Raw genomic sequence first — 26,841 nt, forward strand, 5'->3', positions numbered from 1 at the left:
TGTGCCTGAATTAAATAGGGTCAAGCTAGTTTGGGAGGATCTAGTAATTCTAGTTGAATTATTATCACCTACAGGACCCCATCACACTCACAAGGTGATCTGAAGTATCGTAAGGTGACCTCTGAGGTCTTCACCTCTCCAGCCACATTTTTGGCCATGCACTGATACACGCCCTGGTCCGTCTCCCGCGTGTCCTGGATCATCAAGGTTCCATCTTCCAGTAGATTGAGACGGGTGTCATCCCTCATGTTTAGTGCATTGCTGATAAAAAAAGACTATCCTGTTTACACATACACCCTTCACACGTTGAGGATAAAACAACCAAAATGTTTTATTTCTGTCATCATTTACTCACACTCATGTCAGTCCAAACCTGTATCACTTCCTGTCTTCCATAGAACACAAAAGAAGATATATTACAGAATGTCCTGACTGTCAAACTCCAAATTTACAAAAAAAGCACCATTAAAGTAGTCCATGCATCTCATGCAACTACACTCTAGGGGCCAGATTTACTGAACAGGGCAGATTAGCATGAGAGAGAGTGCAATTACAAAAAGGTAATCGAGTAAAACGAGAACGGTCAGTAATCATGCCGTGCCGAACCAAGCTCAAGTGGAAATATAACTGCAACCGTTCCCTACCATTCGACCCGACTGTGGAAAAGCAGCTATTGAGACTGGCCAAAAGTTGAGAAAGGCTTGATTTTATGCAAATGAGGAGTGGAAAAACTTAGCTTTGAGGTTCAGGTAGTGATGTCTGTTAAATATATGCAGATTGTGCTGGAGTTTCTGCTGGATTTAGTGTGTAAATCATATTGTTTACAAATGTACATTTGTATGTAAAAAAAAAAAAAATTTTGCATGCTCAAGTTTATTTATAATTTATCCCAAAGAACCCCTGTGGTGAAAATCAAGTTTTTAATGTTGTTTATATGTCTATGTGGTGTTTTTAATGTGCTTTCAGAAAAAAACAGGTGCAAATTCAAAGTCAACACCCTTGCTGAGTATTTCTCCTTAAAACTGCAGTGGACCAAAGACTGGTTAAAAAATATGGTTTGAAATCGCTCAAAAATATTTTCCTTGCTCTGTGGGCATTTTAACACAGTGAGCACAAGACCTTTCTGAAGGGACAGGGAAAATCAGGTACATTTAGCAATATAGGGAGTGAATTATGCATATGATGTTATGATGAACTACATGCCTTTCTCCACTGACGTTCTGAGTGGTTCAAAGCGTTTCTAAGGATGCTGATTTTTAGAAGGCAGACTGAGATGGAGAACGGGAACATGGTTTGTGTAACATTAGCAACACATTATTAGCAGTTTGATAACATATTCAAGCTGAAGGCAATCAATTACAGTTTTGTGTCTGATGTTGTAGACAGCGATACATAAAACGCATAACCATTCTGATACATGGATTATTGGCCTCTGCTGATCCTGCAACCACCCAGCAAGCAATAGCCATCATTTCACCATCTAGGTTAACTATAGACCCGATATAGTCCGGCTATGAGTAACACACTTCTAGATAAAATAACCTTGAATTTGGTTACATGTCGATTTTGCCAAAATAACCTGCAAGATGTATGATATTCCATCATGTAAGCAAAGTCAACAGTGATTACAAGGTGTATGATTTAATTTCGTCACTTATTTAATTTCTTTGTTATCTAATTGGTGACTGGTCTATTTTTGGCTATGGTTTAGACGTCTATTACATTTTCAATGACAGCCCAAACATTGCCTTGTTTAAGCCTAGACTCTGGGCTGTGTTTGGACGGCTATTAGACGTCTTTTAAACGCAAAATTGCTTGCTGGGCAGTGAGATTACTTGCTCTACATTTAAATTGTCTGGTTCAGTGTTCGCTGTAAGCTGGTCCTACATCGCACTATAAGAGTAGGCAGTAAAACCCTCCACCTTCCCCAGCTCCACTTGCCTAGATCTGCTACGGGATTTATGTATGCATACATATCTTACATGCTATCGCCAGTATCAAGTCCATACTATCTAGTCCGACAAGACCAAGTACATTAACATTGTCATATCCATTAACATGCTAAAAGTATTTAAAGATTCATCATGATTGAAATACTATGTTACATGGGCTTCTTTTATGGTGCTTTTTGTCATTTTCAGACAGTCTCATTATGGAAAAAGCACTCTAGGCATACTGTAATACTTCTTTTGTGTTCCATGAAAGAAAGAAGGTAATTTCTGCTTTGAGCAACATAAAGACGAAAAAAATTAACACAGAATTTTATTTTTGGGGTGAACTTTTCCTTTAATCACGTACATCAAGGAAGGAAGCTTACTTGTTTCTGAGCCAGATGATCTGAGGTTTGGGGTTGCCCTCTGCCCTGCATGTGAAGTACACAGTGTTCCCAGAGGTTACGTCCACATCCTGTGGCTGAGATGTTATCCGGGGAACTTCTGCTCCACAAGAGAGACACATTCAGATGAAACCAAACATAATTGTCCCAGAAAGGACAAAGCAGAGGAGAAGTAAAATGAGTTTAATTCGGTCTGTAAAAGCTATTGGAATTACAGCTCTGAAGGTCTATTTGTAGTGGCAGTGTGTTTGACATTTCCCTCTTGCCTCACTTCCTCTCCTCTGGCTTGGCCGCCCGTGTTGGTTGACGGCCAGGCACGAGGTGATTGTGTCTATGGTCACAACGGCCACATGCCAAACCCCAAACATTACCCACCAACACCAATGTGCACATGGCAAAATATATTCCTAAACAGTCTGACAGAACTATTAAACTGTTTCTACTGGCGAAACCAAATGTCTGGTTGCACACTGTGTCAAAGTGCTTGCACATTATTATGACAAAAATGGCACAGATTTCTATAGAGTGCTGCAGGGATGATGAGCTTTTGCAGATCAAAACCTGGAAACAAGTTCCTGATCCTGATCCTGAAGTCAATGGGTTTATGCTTAAATGCCTGAAATAAGGTCTGTGGTGAACAAGTTGAAGATATTTTTTTTTTACGTTTTATTCTACGAGATAAAATACATAAGTAATACCACTTGTGATTTACCTTTTAAAGCTTTTACTTGTCTCGAAAAAGGTGTTTGCTAACAAGTGTCTAAATGGGACTAGAGAGGTTTTTGGGGACATTTTACATCACACCAAACAGGTAAACTCATCTACTCACAACTCACTTTCATTGTTATAATTGCGCTCTTGCAAACTATTCGAACTCAAACTCAAAAAAATTTTTCTGGTTATTACACACTACTGTTCAAAAGTTTGGGGTCAGTACTTTTTTAAAATTTTATTTTTAAAGAAATGAATACTTTTATTCAGTGAGAACGCAATAAATGGAACAAAAGTGATAGTAAAGACATTTATAATGTTACAAAAAATAAATACTGTTCTTTTGAACTTTCTATTCACCAAAGAATACAGAATTTTTTTTATCGGTTTCACACTGTTTTCAACATTAATAATAATCATAATTTTGTATGAAAAGTATGAAAGTATGAAAACAGTATATTAGAATGATGAAGTAATGATGCTGACAATTCAGCTTTGCCATCACATAAACAAATTTAAAATACATACATATACATATATATATATATATATATTCAAATAGAAAACAGTTATTTTCAATTATTATTATTATTAAATATCCTTGAAGCAGCAATATTTAAAAACAGTACTTTTTGAATTCTAATAAATACTATTATTTTGCTTGCAAATGTCTTCTTGCATCCTTTTATTAAGGAGTAACGCACCGGCGGTTCTTGAATGTCTGGTAACTGATTGTCTTTGGAGCTTGACAGCTCCCATGCTCATTCATTATTGTTATATGGAAAAGAGCAGCCTGGGCACTTTACAAAACACCTGCTTTAATGTACAACGAAAGAAAGAAAATCATGTGGTTTTGAGCAAATAATGAGCAAACTATGACATTTTGGGGGTAAAGTATCCCTCAGATTTCATGACTAACCCCTCCATCTCAAACCCTTCGCTGCTCCATCTCAAAGCATTTTTGTTAGACATTGGATTCATGATGCCTTGCTTTTTCTTGATTTTGCGCAGTGTGGCAATGCGACATTTTGTCAGAGATACTGCAGTTGTCTGTCTGTCTGGCTGGTGCCGCCCTGCTCTGTTTTGACAGGTGCCTCAGGCATATGTGTGCTGTGTTTTATGTATAGAGAGGGTGGAAAAGCCATACTGTGTTAACCCCATTCTTCTACAGAGCCTATAGGGGCGTTTGTGGGGGGCTGATTACTGTAACAAGCCTGAGCAAGTCTATCGAGCACAACAGCCGCAGTGATTTGTGGTTACACTGTGAGGAAACCTCAGAGGTCCCAGAAGAGACCATGCAATTCCAGACTAAATGATGTAGACATGACAATGAAAAAGACATAAATGAGAGTCTTAAAAGTAAAATTGATTATATATTAGTATATTTATTTTAGTTATTATTATGTAATACATAATATATATTATACGAAATTATTCGTTTGATTTCATTGAACATAAAGCTAGATTCTAGTTTTGATTTATTAAAAATTAATAATTTGTGTAAGTAAGAATATTTTTTTTTTATCATTTTATATCAATATGTAAAATGTCAATGTAGTGTAGTGTAGTTAACTACTTTTTTCAAAAAGGTAATTTGACAGTAGTTTGACTACATGAAATTATAAGAGGCTTTAGTTTCTAAGCACTGTAATAAACAAATTATTTTACAGAAAAAAAAATGTAAAAAAAATAAATAATCTACAGTAAACACCTGTTAGTTAACTGTAATTCACCTTACTATAACAGAAAACTAGAAGCAAATGGTTTAACATCACATTATATGTCATTTTACTGTACAATAAAGTAAATTGTACGGTCTTAGGAAGTGTGATGGATTTTTTAATTAAGCATAACATTTATTTTTCTTGCAGGGACAACATTCATATGCTTTTGAATCTTAAATGTTTCCAAACCCTTTGGTCGAAAACTCGTGACTTTGAGTGTGTGAGTGTATAAATAACAGATAGGGGAAATTAAACTAGACAGATGTCTAGGTTTGAAAACTTGTGATTAACAATGAAGTAATCAAGAAAACAGAGTTTGCTTCTACCTAGTAACAGAAGGGTTTGCCTACTATGAACCAATCAAGTTGTAGGGTAATTATGTAATGTATCATGTCATTTTCGCCATGCGCCAAAAACTGTTGTATTTCTTTTACGGGTGGGATTCTCTCTGAAATTTGTCTGAGATCCTCTGTGATTGAAGCATATTCAAAGGCATTGTCTGAAGTCTGTCGGTTATTATTGCTGCGCAGCAAGTTAGTTAGTAGAACAAGTTATTTAGCGAAACACTAGAGACCTTACAACCAAGCGATAGTGTGGAGCGGGTTAAGAACACTAGAGACCTTATTCCTGAGTGATAATGTCGAAAGGAGGCGAGACGTTGTTCGAATCTTTGTGAGACTCTTAGGCGGGGTTAGATTGTGATCAGGTAACTAAAATTCTTAGACATTTTATTTATGTGGTAAGAATAGCTACTCTTAGGCGTCAACCCGCACGTTCAGAGGTTAACTCAACTGAGTATAATATTTTCAGGTGTCAAGGACACTCGGTTCAACCTAAGTCAGGTGCGTTCGGGACACATCTACCACAGAAGTAAAAACTGTGATTTACCATATAATTTACAGTGAAAAATTTTGAGCTATGCATTTAACTAGTGTTCCCAGAATGAGGGATACGAGGCGACAACACGTGACTATGGGATATTGCGCTTTCATGAAATTCACTGAAGACACCTTTATTCCAATGATGCATGCCGACTTGGGCGGACCTTCGTCATTTCCCTCATTCAGGCCAGCTCTTCATCGAGCCGCCGACTGCGCTGGGCTCAGAAGTGTTGTACCTCGCTCCCCTCCTTCTGGGAACTAGTTATATGCATAGCTCAATGTTCCCAATCAGTCCGTTCAATCGGTGGGACTGTGGGACATATATTCACGCCCCACAAAGTCTGCTGAACTACATGTAAGGGACCAGTACCGCCACATACCCCTTTTTCTTTTTCAAGTGATTTTCCTAAAAAAAAAACTGCAGTAAGCGGCAACTGAGCCATCGTCGCTGCTGTGACATCCAGTCTGTAAAATCGAACAAACAACCCAACTGGAAGCCGCACAAATATCCTCCGAAGACATCCCTCTAAACAATGCCCAAGACGTCACCATGCACCTCGTTGAGTGCGCACACACCCCTGCAGTCAGAGCCAACCCTTTACTCTCATTTTCTATAGAAATAGCCTATTTAAACACTATATAAACATGCGAAAGACAATGTTTATATAATGGCTTCCCACGGATCAGGTTAGCATACAAAAAGCTGGTGAGAAGAGCACACAGCCTGTGTCTGCTCAATGTATCTGTGTAAAACAAGGCACAAAGCATGGAGTCTCCTGTCTTGGAGTCAAAAGAGAGGTTTCACAGGGCAGGCAGCAATAACGAGCACACACACTATATGCTCCCGAAATGACTTTAGGTGTATACACCGCGTTAGGATGCAACACCACTTTTGACCCATCCAAGGTAAATTGGATGCATGAGGGATGCGCTGACAGCCCATGGAGGTCACCAACGCGTTTCACTGATGCCAGCGCCAGGCTGGTTTTATAAGACAGCATCTTAAATCCAAGGATTCTAAAGGCTCAAACGGAGGTTCACACATAGCCTCCAGAACTACAATCAGGTGCCACGACGGTACCAGTGATTTTGTAACGGGCCTAAGATGCTGCGTCCCTTTAAGGAACCATAAGGCAAGTGGGTTTGGAATTGGCACAGCACCATTAATCCCCTCATGACGAGCCAAAATGACCACCAAATAAACTTTCAACGTGGAATGGGAGCGACCTTCCTGTACTTCCTGACCTTCCAAGAATTCCAGCAACCATTTTGTATCCCTGCAATAGGGATTTCACTGATATTGCGATAAAGATATTCGCCCATCACCAAGCTTCAAACATACGCCACTTCAACGCATAAAGCCCCCTTGTCAGTGCCGCCCTAGTGCTCTGTATTGTCGCCACAACATTGATTGAGGGTCGGCCCATAGAGACCACAGCTCTGGCCGAGGGTGCAGAATCTGCCCCCCGCCTGGGACAGCAGGTCTCTGGATAGGGGAAGACACCACAGTGTCCCTGACAGCAACGTTTACCATGTCTTCGCTGGCCAGCAATGAGCCACCAAAATCAGTGACAGACCCTCCCGACGCACCCTGTCCAGGATGGGCTGTATCATTTCCAACTGCGTAAACACATAAAGCAGGGTCAGCGAGTGCTCCTGCCCGTGATCGAGAAAAACAGCTGGCAGTGAGTGTTTTCTGCTGATGCAAAAAGATCCACATCAGCCCTACTGAACTGATCCCAGATCTGCGCCACATCTGAGGGTGCAGACGCCACTCCCTGACCTGTGGTCCCCCCCTGGACAGCAGCTCTGCTCCACCATTTATGGTGCTTTCCACTGCATGGTACAGTTCGGTACAGCTCGGTACGGCTCACTTTTTGGCACTTTTTCACTGCATGGTACGGTTCGGTACAGCTTGGTACGGCTCACTTTTTGGCACTTTTTCACTGCATGGTACGGTTCGGTACAGCTCGGTACGGCTCACTTTTTGGCACTTTTTCACTGCATGGTACGGTTCGGTACAGCTCGGTACGGCTCACTTTTTGGCACTTTTTCACTGCATGGTACGGTTCGGTACAGCTAGGTACGGCTCACTTTTTAGCACTTTTCCACTGCATGGTACGGCTCGCTTAAATAGTACCATCTCGGTTGAGGTTCCAAGCTAAAAAAACTATACTAAAATGTGACGTGTAAACAATGCAGATCACTGATTGGTCAGAAAGAATAATCACTACCAGCGTCATTTGATTTGAGACACGAGACACCAAACCTGCTAGATTTAAATAGTCAGCAACAGCCAGCTTCATTTGTTCGCACAATAAAAAAATAAAATAATAATTGGTAGCCGAGGAGCGGATCCAGCGAGAGCTGTATGGGGCGACCAGGAATGAAAACATTTTTCAGCAACTATAAAGATCAGTCTATAATCCCACCCACTTTGAAGCGGTACTAAACTGCAGTGGAAAAGCAAACCGAGCCAAAGCGAGCCGAGCTGTGCTGTGCCGAGCCGAGCCGTACGAGTAGTACCATGCAGTGCAATTAGATGTGCACTGTCGCTAAATGTCCGCTGCCACATATAAAGAGCATCCATGGCAATTGTAACAGGGGAGGAGAGCGAGTAACCCCTTGCCTGTGTATATATGCGACACCACTGCTGTGATGAGAAGAGATACATGTTTGCCCTGCAAGTGCTGGACAAAGTGTTTCACTGCCAGAAGAACCGCCTGCAATTCCAAATAATTTGTGACGCACTTTCAGCAATGCCGACCACTCCCCTCTTACAGAGCTCCCATCACACAGAGCTCCCAATCCATGTTGTAACGTATCTATCGTCAATACTTCACATGACAAACCCCCGCCCAGGGGAATTCCCTCTGTCAACAGATCCGGGTTTCCCCAGGAGATCAGAGCTTGAAAGCACAATGGTTTTATCGTCACCCGTCTGTTTAAATGGCGTATAGCGTCCAGCCCACTGCTTAGTGCCCAGTGCTGGAACGCACGCATGAAGAGGAGACCCAGCCAAACGACTGCTATCATAAGGCCATAAGCCCCAGCAGTTGCAAAACTGTTAGGAAATGCACTGGCCTGCCCAGCAGAAACAGACAGCTGTGAAAATCTGCTGCCCTCTGTGCTGACAACATAGCTGTCTCCTGCACTGAATCTATCTCTAAACCGAGAAATAAAATCTGCTGACTCAGGACCAGCGAGCTCGTGTACATGTGTTTCAAGTACTTGTGTTTGAGAGAAACTCTGCTCTGAGAAAATGCCTAATGAGCATTTTATTATTTTATTTGCAAAAAAACATGAAACAGAAACAGATATCCACTCTGAAACAGATATTTACCTGAAAATTACTGTTAGACCTACCTGAAAAACCTGAAAACAACAACTAGGCCTATTTATATATATATATATATATATATATATATATATATATATATATATAATATTTAAGTAAAAATGAACTATATTAACTTTAACTAAAAAATAAATAAATACAAATAATAATTCCCTGGAACATTGTTAAAAAAAATTTACTACGAATTTCAGGCACCCACTGTTGCCTTATTTCCTTTTCTACCATACATTTAACAGTTTTTGTTGTGCTTTTTTTTTTCAGTGAACACTGAACTAGTAATTAGCCCAATATTTGAATCTGAGCTGGCTTTTTCCCAGTCGATAATTTTGATCTCACAAAAGCCCAGTTGCGATGACCTGTATTTGTTTCACAGATGGTTGAAATTAAAAGTTACGCTTGACCCTTCACTCCCTCAAACATTTGACGAGGAGGTGGCGTAGCATGTGAACAAAGATACATCTGGGAAATCACTCCATAATCCAGCTCACAAAACCAGATCAGCATCTGTTATTTATTATAATGACTAACATGTTCAAAGACATGCAGTGGGTCCCATGGTGTAGAATAATGTGGATGTGGCAAATGGGGGCAGATGCTGTAAATATTGCAACAGTTTACTGCCTGTTGATCATTTTGATTTGAACAGAACGTGTATATTGGCTTGTGAAGTGTGTTTATGTGCGTGAATGGCCTCACCACAGTTGAGCTCCTCTGCAGTGAGAGTGGCGACCGAGCGTCCCTGCAAACGGCTTGGATAGTCGCAAGTAGCTGCGGCTTGAGCGTTCCCAGACTCTGCATACTGCTTCAACAGATCGGCCAACCACAGCAGTTCACAGTCACAGTGCAGCGTGTTTGAGTCGAGGCGCCTAAAACACCCACAAACACAATTTTTTAATAAAATTAAGGCAATTCTTTGGTTAAAATAAAACAGTTTACATATTTTTGTGAAGCATACATTTACACTTGTAGCAAATCAGAAAACAACGTTGAAAAATGTATAGCTAAGTTGGTGTGTTTGAGTCAAGATGGTAACCCTCATTCTGTGAAAAGTCTTACAAGATTCAAATGCAACACTCAATACACTTTTGTAAATCCTGCAGTAAGTGTACCTCAAATTCACCAATCCAAAATCAGCTAAATTTGCACTGATCTTTAATAGATTTTAAGTTATTTAGTTCATCAAACATTTAAACCCCTAAAATTATAAACAACTTCCTGTTAACAAACATTTAAAAATGACTTTTTAACATCCTCATCTAAAGTTATGACACTAAAGGCCCGGTCACACCAAGGATGATAACTATAACGATAAAGATATAGTTCTAAAAATAGTTCAAAATATTAAAGAATAGCAGAGACCACACCACAACTATAATTATATTGCTGGAATCCCTTTCCAAAATATATTTTTTTCGGCTGATGAACAATAAAAACATTGACAGCCAATCAGAATCCATCTTGTTTTCAGAGCTCGATCATTTAAAGCGGCAAACGACAAAACTGCAGCATGTGCTTAGAATAAGCAGAACAATATCATGCGCTGGTGTAGACGCTAATAGTTATCTTTATAGTTATTGTTCCTGTGGTGAACAGGCCTTAAGTCAAGGTTATTACTAGAATTAAGTAAGCCTAAAACCATAGGAACATTTTTATCACTAGTAATAAAATAAATGTTAACTGAAACAAAATTAACTACCAAAACTTAAATTATTATATTTCATCTAGTTGCCAAGGCAGCATTTCTCATTTTTATTTAGTTTAACTTGATGTACAAACAAACCAATATAAAACTGAAATAAAAATTTGTATAAACTGTATAGACATTTAAAAAACAAATAAAAAAATGATACCACAAAAATACTAATACTTTAAATTTAAAATGAAACCAGAAAAAATTAAAAATAATTATATTAATTTCAAAATATTAATAAAAATATAATAGGATCTCAATACTACAAATATTACACTGTACTAAATGTTTGGATTACTAACCATTTAAAATACTCATTTATTTATTTTTGGTGGCTAAAGTGGAACACAACCAACTTTGAGTTTTTCAAGATCTAATTGATAACCAAATAAAGAGACAGTCTCTGAGCTTTACTCATCCGTAAATAAAGTCAGCTTGAGTAATACTCACAGTCTCTTCATGGACTGCAGGTGGGAGAAGGTTCCTAATGCAAGATGAGTAATTCTGTTGTTGTGAAGAAACCTGTAGTAGATATCAATGAGAAGCGCACAGATTCAAATGTGTGTATTCACAAATCAGGCATATATAATCTGTGACCAGGACAGGAAAACAGAACACATGCCATAAAATAAGTCATTTGTTTAAACTTTGACATCTACTCCAATTGTTGTTGTTGTTGTTTTGAGGAAAATGTGATATTTGTTTTGTAGGTGATCCCACAAATTCTTTTGAGGGGGGATCATGAAAGCCAAAAAAAAAAAATATATATATATATAATATATATTTTTTTTTTTTACAAATTTTTTTGTGATGCATCAGTTTTTATGGCCCTGACACTTGTAGCATACCTATTGTAACCTTCTTAACTGCTGGAGGGACATAATGTTGTCTCGATTTGTACTGACACTAGAGGTCGCACTTGGGAGCCGCAAAAGGCCAAAGAGAATTGGCGAGTGAAATTTGCATATGCCACTCCCCCGGACATACGGGTATAAAAAGAGATGGTATGCGTCTACTCAGTCAGGTTTGTGCTGAGGTCATTTCAGCGAGTAGTTCAGTGCTGTGGTAGGAGGGAAACAATGTCTCATTCCCTCCATCTTACAGACCAGGAATCACCACATGAAAAGAAGTCTCAGTGGTAGGTCCTGGGCGATTGAGTTTACATGGAATGTGAGTGGCCCGCAGTGACTTCAGTCGCTGCTGACTCCAAAGGAGGAGATGGCGTGCGAGTTGTGACATGAGCGCAAACAGTCTTGGCGGTTTATAGAGGCAACGGCCGAAAGCTCCGCAGGGCAAGTACAACCGGGCATCTTTGCCTGTCACCAAGGTAAAAAGGACGCCGCTGAATATGGGCGGGCACCTGGTGAACTGAATCACATAACTGAGTCTGGCTGTTCTGATGAGCCAGCGAGACGGGTTGAGGAGTACGTCTCCTGGGAAAGAGCAGCTTCCTTCATACCTGAGTCGCCCATGTCAGGGACACTTCGAAGCCTTCTTCAAGTTCTTGGTGCTCGCCTGAGGGACAGGCGGCTTTGCTTTCCTGCGGGTGGCTCAACGCTGCGCCCAGGCTTTGGGTTCGGACTGCGGAGTTGCTGGTGTGGCTGCCACAGTTAGAGGCCCTTGGTGATGAGCAGGTGGGGTGCGGGACCTCAGTGGCCTGTAGGTGGGATCTCACTTAGGCAAGATGCTATTGGCCTCCGTCTGCTTCTTGACTGCCGAGAACTGCTGGGCAAAGTCCTCGACAGTGTCGCCGAAGATGGGGGCGAGATAGGGGCATCAAGAAAGCGAACCTTGTCGCCGTCATTCATTTCAGCAAGGATGAGCCAGAAGATGGAGTTCCTGGACCACCATGGAGGACATCACCTGGCTGACAGCCCGAGCCATGACGATAGGGCGAAGTCGGTCGCCGAACGCAGTTCCTGCATCAATACCGGCTCAGAAATACCCTCGTGCAGCTCTTTTAGTGCCTTGGCCTGATGAACCTGCAGGATGACCATAGCATGCAGAGAGGAGGCAGCCTGTCCAGAAGCACTGTACGCTTTCGCTGTCAGAGACAAAGTGAGAAAGTTTGTGAGGGAGACCAGGAGGCTGCGTTTTTTTACGGGTATAAACACACCGCGATTGCATGCACCACATGTGGGACCTCCGTGTACCCCTGGCTGCCCAACTGTCGAGGGTTGTGAGGGTGGAAGAGCTGGCAAAGCAGGACCTGGCAGTAAAAGGTGCTTTCCACGACTTTGTCAGCTCTTCATGCACTTCCGGGAAGAAAGGCCCAAGAGGCCATTCACTTCTCTGAGCCCAGATACCAGTAATCCAGCCACGAATGTTCGGGACAGGGCAGAGGATTCCACTCCAGCATGATGTCTCTCGGCCCGGGCAAGCATGGCTGCCAACTCTGCGTCGGACTCAGACTGAGCTACTACACCCAAAGGTTTGGAGTCCAGTATTGGAAGGCATAAGCCCGCCCTCTGACGCTACAATCAATAATTCACCCTCATCTGGAGCCCCGAATGAAAAATTCAGGTTTTGCCACAAGACGAACCCCTAACTTATCTAGATACTCCACTGGGCACAACGAGCATGACGAGGAATGAGAGGCCTGTGGGGATTGACCCAGCGGAAACACTCTCATTGTTGACCCCATGTCGCCCTCAATGCTTGCTGAAGCGGCCTTGTGCATAGCAGAAGGACTGGGATGGGGAGCAACTGAAGTACCGTAAACTGAAGTAGTACCAAATTGTTAAATTTAAGGAGGGACCAGATATCTGAAGGCCAGAATATCATCGAGACTTGAAGGTGGGCTCTTTTGAGTATTTTGATAGTAAATAACTAAAGTACCTAGCAACCACTCAGAATACCCTAGTATTCTGTATAATGTATATCAATGTACTAAAAAATACCCAACACACCTTATCATTGTGAGTTTTGCATGAGCGTGCACTAGTATATTAAAATAATTTTTCTTATTTCAATTTTTGAGAACTAAACTGTAAACACATTTTTTCAGGATTCTTTAATGAATAGAAAGTTCAAAAGAACAGTGTTTATTTAAAGTAGATATCTTTTGTAACATTATGGATGTCTTTACTGTCACTTTTGATCAATTTAATGCGCCCTTGCTGAAGTAACTTTTGAATGGTAGTGGATCATGGTTTCCACAAAAATATGTTTTCAACATTGATAGTAATCAGAAAGGTTTCTTGAGCATCGAATCAGCATATTAGATTTATTTCTGAAGGATCATGTGAGAGTGAAGACTGGAGTAATGAGCTAAAAATTCAGCTTTGCATCACAGGAATAAATTATAATTTAAAATATATCCAAATCGAAAACAGTTATTTTAAATAGTAATAATATTACAATGTTATAATGTATTTTTAAATGCAGTCTTGGTGAGCATAAGATTTTTTTTGATTTTTTTTTTATCTTAATTATCACAAACATTTGACTGGTAATGTACAGTATATGCTCTGTGGAATAGAGATATGCAAAGATGAGGGTCCACAGGGACGATCTTGCTTTATACCAGGACAGAAGGGGTTACTTTCCCAGGGATGGCATTACTGTTCACAACTACTCATATAAATAACAGGAGGGTTAGTTTCATTAATCACCATCCAGATGCAGATTATATTCATGTTCACTTCTTCACCGCCCATTAGATTCTGGCTTACAAACTCCAGTGCTGAATTGGTCAATCACCATGATGAACTAAAATGACAACATTTCTGAACATTTTGTCACTACTTAATTTATTATTATTACTAGTATTGTGTTAGATCCACATAAATATCTAAAATGGAAGTTTACTTAACCCTACAGTAAAGCCTACAGTATCATATTTGATATGCACAATTCTGAGTGCTCTAAATGATCAACATTATCAAAACTTTGTTGAAAAATGTCTAGGATTACACATGTAACCCCGGTTCCCTGAGAAAGGAACGTGACGCCACATTAGTTGCTGACGCTATGAGGACGCGCCCCCAAAAGTTTAAATATTTCATTTGTCAGGCTTTACAAGGTTAAAGTGTTCCTTTGATTGCAAAAAAAACGATAACATCATAGACACGTCTGCCTACAAGCTTATCTTTTTTTTTTTATCTCGTTTTAAAAAGGGATGTGTTATCATGACTAAACATGATAAACATGAGTGATGATTTGAGGTTTGAGATGCATGCAAAACTCACAGCCTCTCAAGCTTGGGTAGATGAGAGAAAGACTCGGGCTCCAATGACTCGATGTTGTTGAAGTGCAGGTATCTGTGAGAGAGAGTCATACGTTTTATTTCCCATAAACATGGTATCTAGATCAAACACTCTATCAATGCTTTTCCACAGATTTTTGACTTCATTTTGAACATGTTTTGTGCCTAATGTCTGTTAACACAGAACCTTCCATAATCTTGTGTATTTTTACCAAGATAAAAATAATAGGACAGGACTTGATTCCAGAATGGAGACCATTATTTAATTTTCTTTAAAGGGGTCATATGATGCTATTTTATAAGGTCATTATTTTGTTTATTGGGTGTACTAGAATAGGTTAACATGTTTTAATGTTCAGAAAACACATTATTTTTTACATACTGTACATTATTGCTGCACCTCTATTCCCAGTCTGTCTGAAACGCTCTGATTTCTACAAAGCCCCTCCTTCCGAAAACTCCAGAGTGCTCTGATTGGCCAGCTGACCCAGTGCACTCTGATTGGCCAAACACCTCAAGACGTGTCAGAAATGTAACGCCTCTTACCATAACCGCGAGCTTCAGCTTCCAAGGCTTCTAAAGCAATTGTAAACACAAACAGTTAAATGTCTGCAGCTCTGTTAGATAGAATAAATCCCTTTTGTGGGGAAATATGAGCTTTCTAACTTTGCAGATCTTATACATGCAAAAATAGCTAAATTACACTCTAAAGGAAAAAGAAAACATAAAGCATCATATGACACCTTTAAAATAATGTACACCGCTCAATCAGGTACAATAAGACCAGGGATGTATATTGGCAAAGCAAACACAATTTAGTTTCATTTCATGTTGATTTGAACAATATGAACGAGGTGATAACAAAATTCCAACTCTGTGACATCATAAATAGCTCTTGCTACAAGACTAAAATGCTGTGGGTTTAAATGAAGATAACAATATCAGAAACAAAAGGTCATGGAGAGTAATAAGAAATACTTTAAGTGATTGTAAAGTGTGCTTATGTTTTCCTGGCATATACCGTATATATATACTGCATAGCTGCATTCTAGTCAGCTGCCAGTGAGAATTTTATGAACATGTTACCAAAACCTGAAATTTCCTGAAAGATATCACTAAATAACTAAAAAAGTGGAACAATACAAGAAAATATGAGCTATTACTCCCAAGGGAAGGTTCTCTGTGAAATCTAAATGTTATTTTGTTTTAGGATTTACACTCCCCAGTTTGGCATTGTGCTTTATCAAATTTCTTTGTGTAAAACACGGATACATTTTCACCATACCTTTAAAAGAATAGTTCAGCCAAATATAAAAACTTCTGCAATAATTTACACACCAATCCTATATGACTTTCTTTCTTTTGTGGAATACAAAAAGATCAATTTTGACAGTTGTTATTTTCAATGCAATTACTACACACTAAAAAAAAATGGTTCTTCAGCGGTTCTTCAGGGGTTCTTTGCGGTGGTTAAGGTGCTATATAGCACCACTACCATTTAAAGAACCTGTTAAGCCCAGTTTGGTTCTTCAGCGGTTCTTTAGCGGTTCTTTGGGGTGGTTAAGGTGCTATATGGCACCTCTTATGGTTCTACATAGCACCATTTGACAAAGGTAGGTGCTATATGGCACTTAAAGTGGTTCCCCTATGATTACAAGCCAATGAACCACTTTTAGTGCTATTTAGCACCATTTTTGTTTAGAGTGTATAAGTTGGGACTGAATGCATTTCACACCATAAAAATATCATTATAGTGTCCAAAAAAAGCCCAAGTCTTCTGAAGCGATACAATAGCTTTGTGTGAGGAACATAAATTGTTTTTATTCAAGAGATAACAATTTTCATTTTGGGAGAACTATTCCAAACATTTTGGTTACTATAGCCAGAATTAACATGGAAAGGAAACTTAGACAGGGCAGAGGGTCACTTACAGTTGTTCTAGAGAGACGAGCCCCTTAAAAGCTTCTCGGTCGATTGCCTGAATTTCATTCTTGTACAAATAGCTGGAAGAAATATTCAGGGATATCACAAGGGTTAGGGCTGAATGTCACACACACACACACACACACACACACACACACACACACACACACACACACACACACACACACACACACACACACACACACACACACACACACACACACACACACACACACACACACACACACACACACACACACACAGAAAAAAGAAAACAGGTCAAAATAAACTTGTCATATCATATAATGAAGGAATAATAGAAGAATAAAAATAACAGAAGACTGTTGCATATTGACTGCATATTGGTAACACAGAAAGGGGCCTGTGGGAAACAGGAACTCATGTTTGTGGTTTCCCTGTCTAGGGACAGAGGGCTGTTGAGAACGAGGGCTCATTCACATAAACCACATGATCCACTGACCTTGAGGACGATGATACCATCCCACAGGAAGTATATGTCAAATCAAGTCGTCATCTTCATTTTTATATAGCGCTTTTAACAATGTAGATTGTTCCAAAGCAGCTTTACAATGATAATGCTAAGAGAATATGTGCTGCAGCATAAGGTATATACATACACACGTAAATATATACATACATACACATGTATATATTCCATACACATATGCAAGATTTTCATATTTAAGCAGCACTTCTCTTTAGTATTAAACAGTGCAAAACGTGATCAAACCTAAGTTATGAGAATTATGAGAGCTGTTCAAGTTGTTTAAGAATCTGCAAATAAGCCAGTTGAATATTATTGCTATAATGGGGTCATTAGGAACAATGGCCATTTTTGGCCAATACGACAACGATTTTAACAAACAACTACCGACTGATTCCTGATATTTAGTAACTTGATCACTTATTTGAACTTTTTCCATTAAAATAGATTACTGTTTTGATCATGTTTTAAATTAGCAAAGTTTAAAAACACATACATTAAGGTTTAGGGCCCTATCTTACACCCGGCTCAATGCAGCGCCACGCGCGATACAAGTGTTTTTTTGCTAGTTTCAGTCCGACACAGTTATCATTTTCACATCCTGCGCCACGTTATTTAAATAGCAAATGCATTTGCGTCCATTTGTGCGCCCATGGGCTGCTGGTCTGAAAACGAGGTGTGTTCTGGCGCATTGTTGGCGCGTTGCTATTTTGAGGCAACAGAAATAGACTGCAATTTTTTATTTATTTTATTTAATGAGCACGTTAGTAATGTGCGCCTATAGGCGGGTCCACAACACGCGTACACTCTGCTTATTACACACGGGGATGCACAGCAGCACACAAACATGCCAAATATTTAAAATAAGAGGATTACAATGTAAAAGATTATTATTGTGTAAAGATATTGTGGAATCCGGCTTGTCCCGTAGATGGTCTGCTTGCGCACTTTTACCTCGCGCACGAGCACATCCGTTTGCGCTCTGGAGACGCGTTCGGTCTTTCCACTATCAAATTCCGTCATGTAAATAGAGAATCCGCCATGGCGTGAGCGCAACTGGCATTTAAAGGGAATAGGAGATGAGACTCTGATTGGTTTAACACACGTAAATCCCAAAACACACCCATTACTCGTTAAGAGAATAGGACCATCTTAGACCATGCGCCTGGTGCGCCGACCATTTTTCCCGTCGTGATTACTAAGACGCACCGGTCTCATATCTCTCACGGAGGAGCGGGAATTTTCTTATCAATGTTAAAACGCACATCAACCGATCACTTGTTTAGCGTTCATGTAAACACTACATTCAGATTCACCAATCGGAATGAATTCAGTTAGATTGAAACAAAAGGTGTGCATGTAAACAATGAATGGCGACTGCAGAAAGCAAAAGCTGAATCCCGGACATTCTGGACGATCTCGGCGGCCGGACATATCCGGGAAAAAGAGGATAGTAACCCCTACTACTCAGCTTTCTCCTACTACTCAGCTTTCTCCACAGAACAAGAGCCTGCTAGCTTAGCTTCCAAAGAAAGACGGCTGATACTATGTGTACATTCTGTGAGTGAGATCCCACCCTCTATGGGCGGGTTGAAAACATGCGGGACAGCTCCTCCTACTGGCTGTAGTCTTCAGCCTCTGGCCAAAAAATCCACCGATGACGCAAAATGACGATTTTTGCTCATCGGAGGATTTTTTCCAGACAAAAAAATACATAAATCTCTCGTCTCAGGGGGATATGAGGGTGGGAAGCACGGTAATTCGAAAATACTACAGGTTTTCTACTAATACAAAGCTTAATGTTAAATCCTGAAGTATCCCTTTAACATGCAACAGACCAACATTATAACACTGCAAAAAATGCTTTACTTACTTAAAAATTGTTAATCAAGATCCATTTGCCAGAAAAGTAAAATGCCATAAGATATTATGTCTTGTTTTCTGGGGAAATAAATTTAAATTAAGTGAGTTGTTGCTTAAAAAAAGCTAAATTATCTACCAATGGGGTAAGAAAAATGATCTTGTTTCTGTTTGAATTAAGATTATTTTTCTTATCCCATTGGCAGATAATTTTACTTTTTTAAAGCAACAACTCACTAAATTTTGATTTATTTCCCCAGAAAACAAGACATAATATCTTATGGCCTTTTACTACTTTAATATACGCATCTTGATTTAAGAATTTTTAGATATTTGGAATGGAAACAAGACAAAAATACTAAGTAAGAAAAGCATTTTTTTGCAGTGAAGAGTGGCACAAATTAAGATAAAAAATAAAACAAAATACAAATAAGACAACGTGGCAAGCTTCAGAGGTTATATTTGCTGTCAAATATTTCTTATTAACAACATCAACTCATATTTGACTTATTATTATAGAACATTTCATATTTCTTAGTTACATATTTCTAATAAATAGAAAGACATTACACAACTCAGTGCCACACAGTTAATTAATAACTTTCGGTTTGTTATACTGGATTTTTCATGCTATTGGTGATATGCCAATAGTCTTAAATTCTTTTTGATTTAAAAACTTTTTTCACATTACAGTTATAATATGTAGGGGAGGGGATGGATGTGACAACTAAAAAATAATGTCAATGCCAAATTGAAATCTTGGTGGTTATAAAAACAAACTCATTTATATATTTATTTACTTTAATTTTGGGGTGAAATATGAGCCTGGCATTTTCTTGAGAGGTTTGATGAGATTCACCTACACGTACTTTACTCTTTTTGTATTATCTGACCAGCTGAATTCAGATGTTATCTAGGCAAAACCAGGTGTGAAACATTTCAAACAAGTGACTATTTAAATATAAACACAGGCTGCTCTCACCACAGCTAAAGTTTGAGATTCTCGAATTGCCCTGTGACGAACAAAGACAGGAACTGTGCAACGCCTAAGCAGAGAGCAATTATTCCATCTCCGTCTGATCTCTGCACTTTTGGGTCAGGGCCGTCAGACAGATAATTTCACAGTGCAGACAGTTACATTCCCCATATGTGTGAGAGCTTCATTCCATGACCTCAACTCTTTACTGTGTAAAACTGGTGAAGATGGAAGATTTATCATACAACACCTACAATAATGTACATTTAAACTTTATGATGTGCCTTCAGTCAGTGGTTAAAAAGTCAACTGTACTTGGAGCCAATATAAACTGTTCAAATCAACAGTACTTAAGAGTCAATATTACTTTACTGCTTTAAATCTGGCACACTATTATGCATAAAGTATCACTCATTTTACACTTTCTATATATACTTTTTATAGAATCTATAACCAAATCTGTTCCATAAGAAGTCAAATCAGAATCAAAGAAAAACTCACAGATATTTTAGGTTTTCCAAATCTTCAAAGGCTCCTCTTGGGATTCGTCTGATGTGGTTATTATTTAAAAGGCTTAAAGAAAGAGGAAAGAAATGAATAAGACATTAAAACAGATGGGCATGCATAATACATGTGTCAAACAAATGTACATGATCCAAAATGTTTAGTTCTGTTTAGTTTGGTTTCATGAAACCAAAAAAGCATGTTAATGCCAATAACAAAAACAGCAATCATATCATAGAGTAAGTTTTACAAGGTGGCAAAACTTTAGAAAACATGGACACTTACAGTGTATTGAGATTCTTCAACCGCCTAAAGGAGCCTGGCTGTAAATCCTTGATTTTGTTGAATCTCAAATCTCTGGAAACAAAAAAGAAACACTTTTAGATAAAAAAAGAAGTGTATGTTATTGCATTTGCCATGGTATTTTATGCACACAGCGTTGTCATGTATTAAGTAAATCCATTTTTTTTTTGTTATATTACATAACTTTAGTGACAATCATTAACAGGCTTAATTTAAAACACCGAAAATATGTATCTGCTGTTGTGGTTCTGAATACAAATTAAAATTTCAGTGCTACCCATGACATTATACATCATCAAACTCCGACCTAAGAAGTGTGGAGTGCCACAAGGCTCTGTCTCAGGCCCTTTAATGTATTGCTTATATATGCATCTTTCAGCTGATATTACAAGGTACAGCTGATATTACAAGGAACTATCTTACACTGTTATGACATGCAGCTCTATGTCCTTGACACTAGATGTAATTTCACTGCTTTCTAAGAGTACATTTAGGACATTTAAACTAAAGCCTTGATGACTTCTGTCCTTCTGCAAATTCTGATAAAAACAAGATGTTAATAAGACCAAACATTTCAAGATGTTCTTTTAATATAATGTCTGTAGACTCTGTCTCTCGATATCAATTTAAAGCCACTTTGTCATTGTCCCCATACAGCATGTTATCATAGTGGCATGTAAATAAGGTTCAAGCATTTGTAAATTCAAGATGCAGGAGTCAAGAGGACCATGTCCCATGTCCTGAGGACATAAACAGTGTCAGAATATCTAGTTTCACAGCTACTTTGGTGGCCTGTTACTTACTTAATTATGAATTATAAATAATTGAATTCAATTTAATTATAAAATGCTGATACTTGCATTTAAATGCTCTGATTTAAAGTACTGATTCCTCAGATCCCCAATAACTAATATTTAAATGATTACCAACACATGTTAGAAGTAAGGTTGAAAATATATTCAATCTCTTCCTCTTCCTCTATCCCTTTCCTTTATGGCCCCTGAGATTCTGAATACACTCTCTCGGCTAAAGTCTAGACATATCGGTCTAGCCAACCATATAACTAACTTTTTATAGACATGCGCTCAACTGTGCTGTATTGTTAGGTCTGCTGGAATCCCGACTATTATTCTCAGGATATAACAGAGTTTGTGAACTATAATTAGGGACTAAGACTAACATTAATCACTATTTCCTCTGACTTTACCTCATAAGCTCCTGTCCTGGTCAGATCCAGCTGACCCACCACCAACAATCTCCATTATCCCCCACCTACACCTATATTTGCAGCTCCGTATCTAATATCAGTAATATTATAAGCCAGCAAGTGAAAGATATTTCCCTGACCACTGATGGATCGCTCCAGTCATCTCAGGATGGGCTCCAAATTTACAAATCACCAACTATTATATTTTATTTAACAACAAATCAACAAGTGACCATTACAATTTGCAGTAACACTTTATTTTACAGTGTCCTTGTTACATAACATGTACTTACCATAGTAATAATAGTAAATTATGCATAATTACATGCAACTAACCCTCAACCAAATTCTAATCCTACCCGAACCCTATAGTAAGTACATGTAGAATCAGAATCAGAATCAGAAAGAGCTTTATTGCCAAGTATGCTTGCGCATACGAGGAATTTGTCTTGGTGACAGTAGCTTCCAGTACACATACAATACAAAGTGACAAGACAAGTGACAAGTAACAGGTATAAATAAAAAAAAAAAAAATAATAATAATAAAAAAAAAAAAATAAAAAAAAGAAAAAATAAAATAAAAAGATTATAAATTATAAATATATATAAAGTTATAAGGTGCTATAATGAAATGTCTGAGGGAAGTATTGCACATGTTTGTTCCACAGTAGGGGAACATTTAAGTGTTCATGAGGTAGATGGCCTGGGGAAAGAAACTTTTCCTGTGTCTGGTTGTTTTTGTGCTCGGTGCTCTGTAGCGTCGACCAGACGGTAACAGTTCAAACAGAGAGTGTGCTGGGTGTGACGGGTCCAGAGTGATTTTGCGAGCCCTTTTACTCACTCTGGATGAGTGCAGTACTTTGAGTGTGGGAAGGGTAGTGCCAGTGATTCGCTCAGCAGTCCGAACTATCCGCTGTAGTCTACGGAGGTCGGTTTTGGTAGCAGAGCCGAACCAGACGGTGATGGAAGTGCAGAGGATGGACTGGATGACAGCTGAGTAGAACTGTACGAGCAGCTCCTGTGGCAGGTTGAATTTCCTCAGCTGACGCAGGAAGTACAGTCTCTGTTGGGCTTTCTTCACAATAGAGTCTATGTGAGTGTCCCACTTCAGATCCTGAGAGATGGTGGTGCCCAGGAACCTGAATGACTCTACTGCAGTCACAGTGCTGTCCATGATGGTGAGTGAAGGGAGTGCAGGGGGGTTTCTCCTGAAGTCCACGATCATCTCCACTGTTTTGAGCGTGTTCAGCTCCAGGTTGTTATAACTGCACCAAAGAGCCAGCTGCTCCACCTCCTGTCTGTACGCAGACTCGTCACCGTTCCGGATGAGTCCGAATGTAGTTGCTTAGTATTACTTAGTGCTTAGTAGTACTTAAATATATAATAATAACACTGTAACAATGACACCTAAAAATAAAGTGTAACCCAATTTTCTATAACAAATTTTTTTCTACTTTGTCCTAGACAATTGTTTAAGCCACCATGAATGTCGATCCTTTCAAGATGTCTTCCTCATCCTGCTTAATCTCAGAGTTGTTTTTGTTTTTTTTGCCATAGTTGCCTTTGGTTTGCTCACACAGAGTATTAAGGCAGGTTTCTCAGTGCAGCTGTTTTGAAACAATATGTATAGTGAAATGTGCTATTTAAATTGACTGACTCTACTTATTATTTGTTTTGTGTTTTTGGTGCATTTGTTAGTACACTGAAACAGGCATGGAGTAGTAGGGGAGGGTACTAGTGCTCCGTATCTTCACTGGCATCATGATGTAATTTACCTTATTATGAGAACAAATAACTAAAGGATAGCATTCCAGGCAATAAAAGGATGGCTGTGTTTTTCTGTCACAGAGACCATTGATTTGACTTGCAAAAACCACCAAACTGTAAATAGGGCATGCACCAATACACATGCCCTATGAGATACTGAACAGAGAACGGACTAAAAGCAATAACCAGGTCCAAAAGCTGGTGATTAAAGCTAAAAGTTACCTTTCAAGGGAACTCGCGCTGCGTCGAGAATTGATGCTGTGGGAACGCTCTGCGTGAATGCGTCGGGAAGCACGTGTGAAATCAGTGTGTGTCTCCCTGCCTTCGCTACAATACGAGTGGGGATACACGCAATTTATGTGTTGTTTGTTTGGGAATAGAGCACAGACGTCAGCTCTTGTAAAAGGGGGCTGACAGTGTCCATTCATAAATTTCCTGATGGTAAGATATTGTCCGCTCCTGTTGGCTTTCTTCTTGAGGGAAAGAAAGTCTTATGAAAGTGGCTCGGATCTCGCGTTTGCTGAGGCAACACGTAGATTATGGGGCTGCAGACTGTAAGAAATAATCTATTGCAGGGGTCGGCAAGTAAGTTTGGCATCGGGCCAAAAAAAAATGGTAAATGCTCATCTGATTTTGATGTCTGTATTAATACACTATATTCAGCCTTTCATCCAGATCGTTTTTACTTATCTGGTTGATCTTTGACTGCATTTAATTCTGAGGAATTAAATGGCGAAATTCCAGAGGGAAACGGATAACACCTCACTATATGGTGCCCATCTTCCTTTGATACCCTCAGGGGACCATTCTGCCAACCCCGCTTCCTCATGTGCTTCGGGGCGCAGCGGTCTTCAGCGAGTTCTAGTTCTCAGTGTCCACACGGAAACGTTGCAGAGGAGGGTTTCAGAGTGGTCAGTTCAGTTGTTTCCTGCCGGTCATCCGTTTCGTGGCATCAAATTGGTCGCTCGAGTAACACCTAAGACCAGTGTTGAGAGACTGGTTCCCATAGTAGATTTTTTGGCTGCATGGGAACTTCTGCCAAATATATCTCAATGGGTCCTGCACACAGGGGGGTCCTCTCCACAGTGGTAGGCCCAGAGAAGGCTGTGGTTATGGAACAGGAGGTAAAAGCTTAGCTGGGGAAGAGTGTGGGCTTCGCCCACATGAAAGTATTGAGGTCAAGGCTAAACGCAAAGAAAAATGTGCTTTCTCCATTACAGAGGACCACCTTTTCAGGTGTGGTGTGGGGTTCGACGACGATGCAGGCACGTCTGTCTCCTGCTCGTATCAGTTCGATCCTCACAGCTGTGAGCAAGATAAAGCTATCTTCAAAGTTTTCTATGTCAAATTTCTTTTGTATGATGTAAATATTGAATTAACCTTCTGGAAGAATCAAGTTTCTTGTTACGTTTACTCCAAAGCTTTTGGATTTGGAATTCTGAGTGAGTCAAACCAACTTATGAATTTAGCTATACCAACATCGGTGAGAAACACAATTCAAAGAAAGTGTGAAGGAGGACACCTACATTGTGCTGGAACAGCTACTTCTACCCTAAATACTTGACTCCATTCACATCTGTTATTCCAAATATTAGGAGGTCTTGTGAGGTCACAGTGTGCATACATTTAAATGCTGGGAATTCCTCACCAACCAGATAACTAATAAAGCCCCTTGGATAAACATCAAACATCATCTTATTTACAGCTGGGATCTACTGACTTTTACTTGATTTCCCTAGACATTATACATTGACGTGAAAACCCTCATGGAAATTCTACAGGTAAAAACATATGGTTTGCATGTTAGAGAATAATCTAAACCTAAATCTAAAGAATCTAATTTAAAGAAGAATCTAAAGCCCTATTATGGTTAATACATATAGTAATATAACTTCTGGTAAACTCATTCTTGCCTCACGTGTACAAGAGTTTAGTGCAGGAGAACGCGCATGGACAAAATTATGATTAGGTGATCATTTAAATCAGTTTTATTAGTTGATCATTTGGAATCAAATAAACTAGTAAACACAAAAAATGTTGGGTTAAAAAAACAATTTGGATCATTTTGATGAACACACACAGCAGTGAGTTAGGTTTAATGTTTGATCCAATATGCTTTCCTGTCCACTATTACTATACTGACCCAAAAAGGGAGATATATAAAAATCCCACAGAGATTGTCTACAGCAGAGAAAGGCAACTTCGGTCCTGGAGGCCACTGTCCTGCAGAGTTTAGCTTCAGCCCTGATAAAAACTCACCTGCCTGTATCTATCTAGTAATCCTGAAAACGTCTCCGGTTACTATCGTAACCTCGGTTCCCTGAGAGGCGGGAACGAGACATTACGTCACTGACGTATATGGGAACTCCCTTCCTCCTCATTTTCACTGAAATCTTATTGGCTAACGCCAGCTGGAGACAGCTGGCCAATTGACGTGAAACATGCAAATGCTGACTGGTCCGCGGGCAGTATAAATAGCATGGGCGCGACAATTACGTCAGAATCAAGACTGAACGCTAGCACAGCTGATCAAACGGCGAGCACGGCGGCTGACGTAATGTCTCGTTCCCGCCTCTCAGGGAACCGAGGTTACGATAGTAACCGGAGACGTTCCCTTTCAAGGCGGTCACTTCGACATTACGTCACTGACGTATATGGGAACTGTATAGAATCCCGCCGTGAGCGCAGTGAAGATAAGCCCTGAACGGGGTCAAGCTACACTCCCACGAGAGACAACAGTTCTAAGCCAGCAGCGCCGCTAGGAGCACTCGAACCGATAGGCGAAACTTGACCAAGAAACGTCTGTTCCAACCTTACCAAGTTGCATATCCAATGCAATGAAGCGAAGGCTGCACTGGAGGGCAGCACAACACCATAAACACTCAAGCAC

General features: G+C 39.6%; 1 protein-coding gene and 1 long non-coding RNA gene across 2 annotated transcripts in view; one reads left to right on the plus strand and one right to left on the minus strand.

Annotated features, from left to right (window-relative positions):
* Nucleotides 1-26,841, minus strand: part of pxdn (peroxidasin) — an 88,498-nt gene that overhangs the window by 31,754 nt on the left and 29,903 nt on the right. Inside the window, exons 2-9 of the mRNA XM_082143403.1 lie at nucleotides 20,960-21,031; nucleotides 20,672-20,743; nucleotides 16,838-16,909; nucleotides 14,890-14,961; nucleotides 11,150-11,221; nucleotides 9,706-9,875; nucleotides 2,318-2,435; nucleotides 92-261 (exon numbers count right to left, since the gene is read on the minus strand). Of these exons, the coding sequence (XP_081999529.1) occupies nucleotides 92-261; nucleotides 2,318-2,435; nucleotides 9,706-9,875; nucleotides 11,150-11,221; nucleotides 14,890-14,961; nucleotides 16,838-16,909; nucleotides 20,672-20,743; nucleotides 20,960-21,031 (818 nt within the window). The remainder of the gene's footprint in view (nucleotides 1-91; nucleotides 262-2,317; nucleotides 2,436-9,705; nucleotides 9,876-11,149; nucleotides 11,222-14,889; nucleotides 14,962-16,837; nucleotides 16,910-20,671; nucleotides 20,744-20,959; nucleotides 21,032-26,841) is intronic.
* LOC309479533 lies at nucleotides 4,514-7,991 on the plus strand. Its single transcript, XR_014199276.1, has 2 exons — nucleotides 4,514-7,514; nucleotides 7,735-7,991. It is a non-coding gene; the product is annotated as an uncharacterized lncRNA (long non-coding RNA).

The sequence above is a fragment of the Leuciscus leuciscus genome (assembly GCF_965113295.1).
Source record: "Leuciscus leuciscus genome assembly, chromosome: 17".
Taxonomy (NCBI): Eukaryota; Metazoa; Chordata; class Actinopteri; order Cypriniformes; family Leuciscidae; genus Leuciscus; species Leuciscus leuciscus.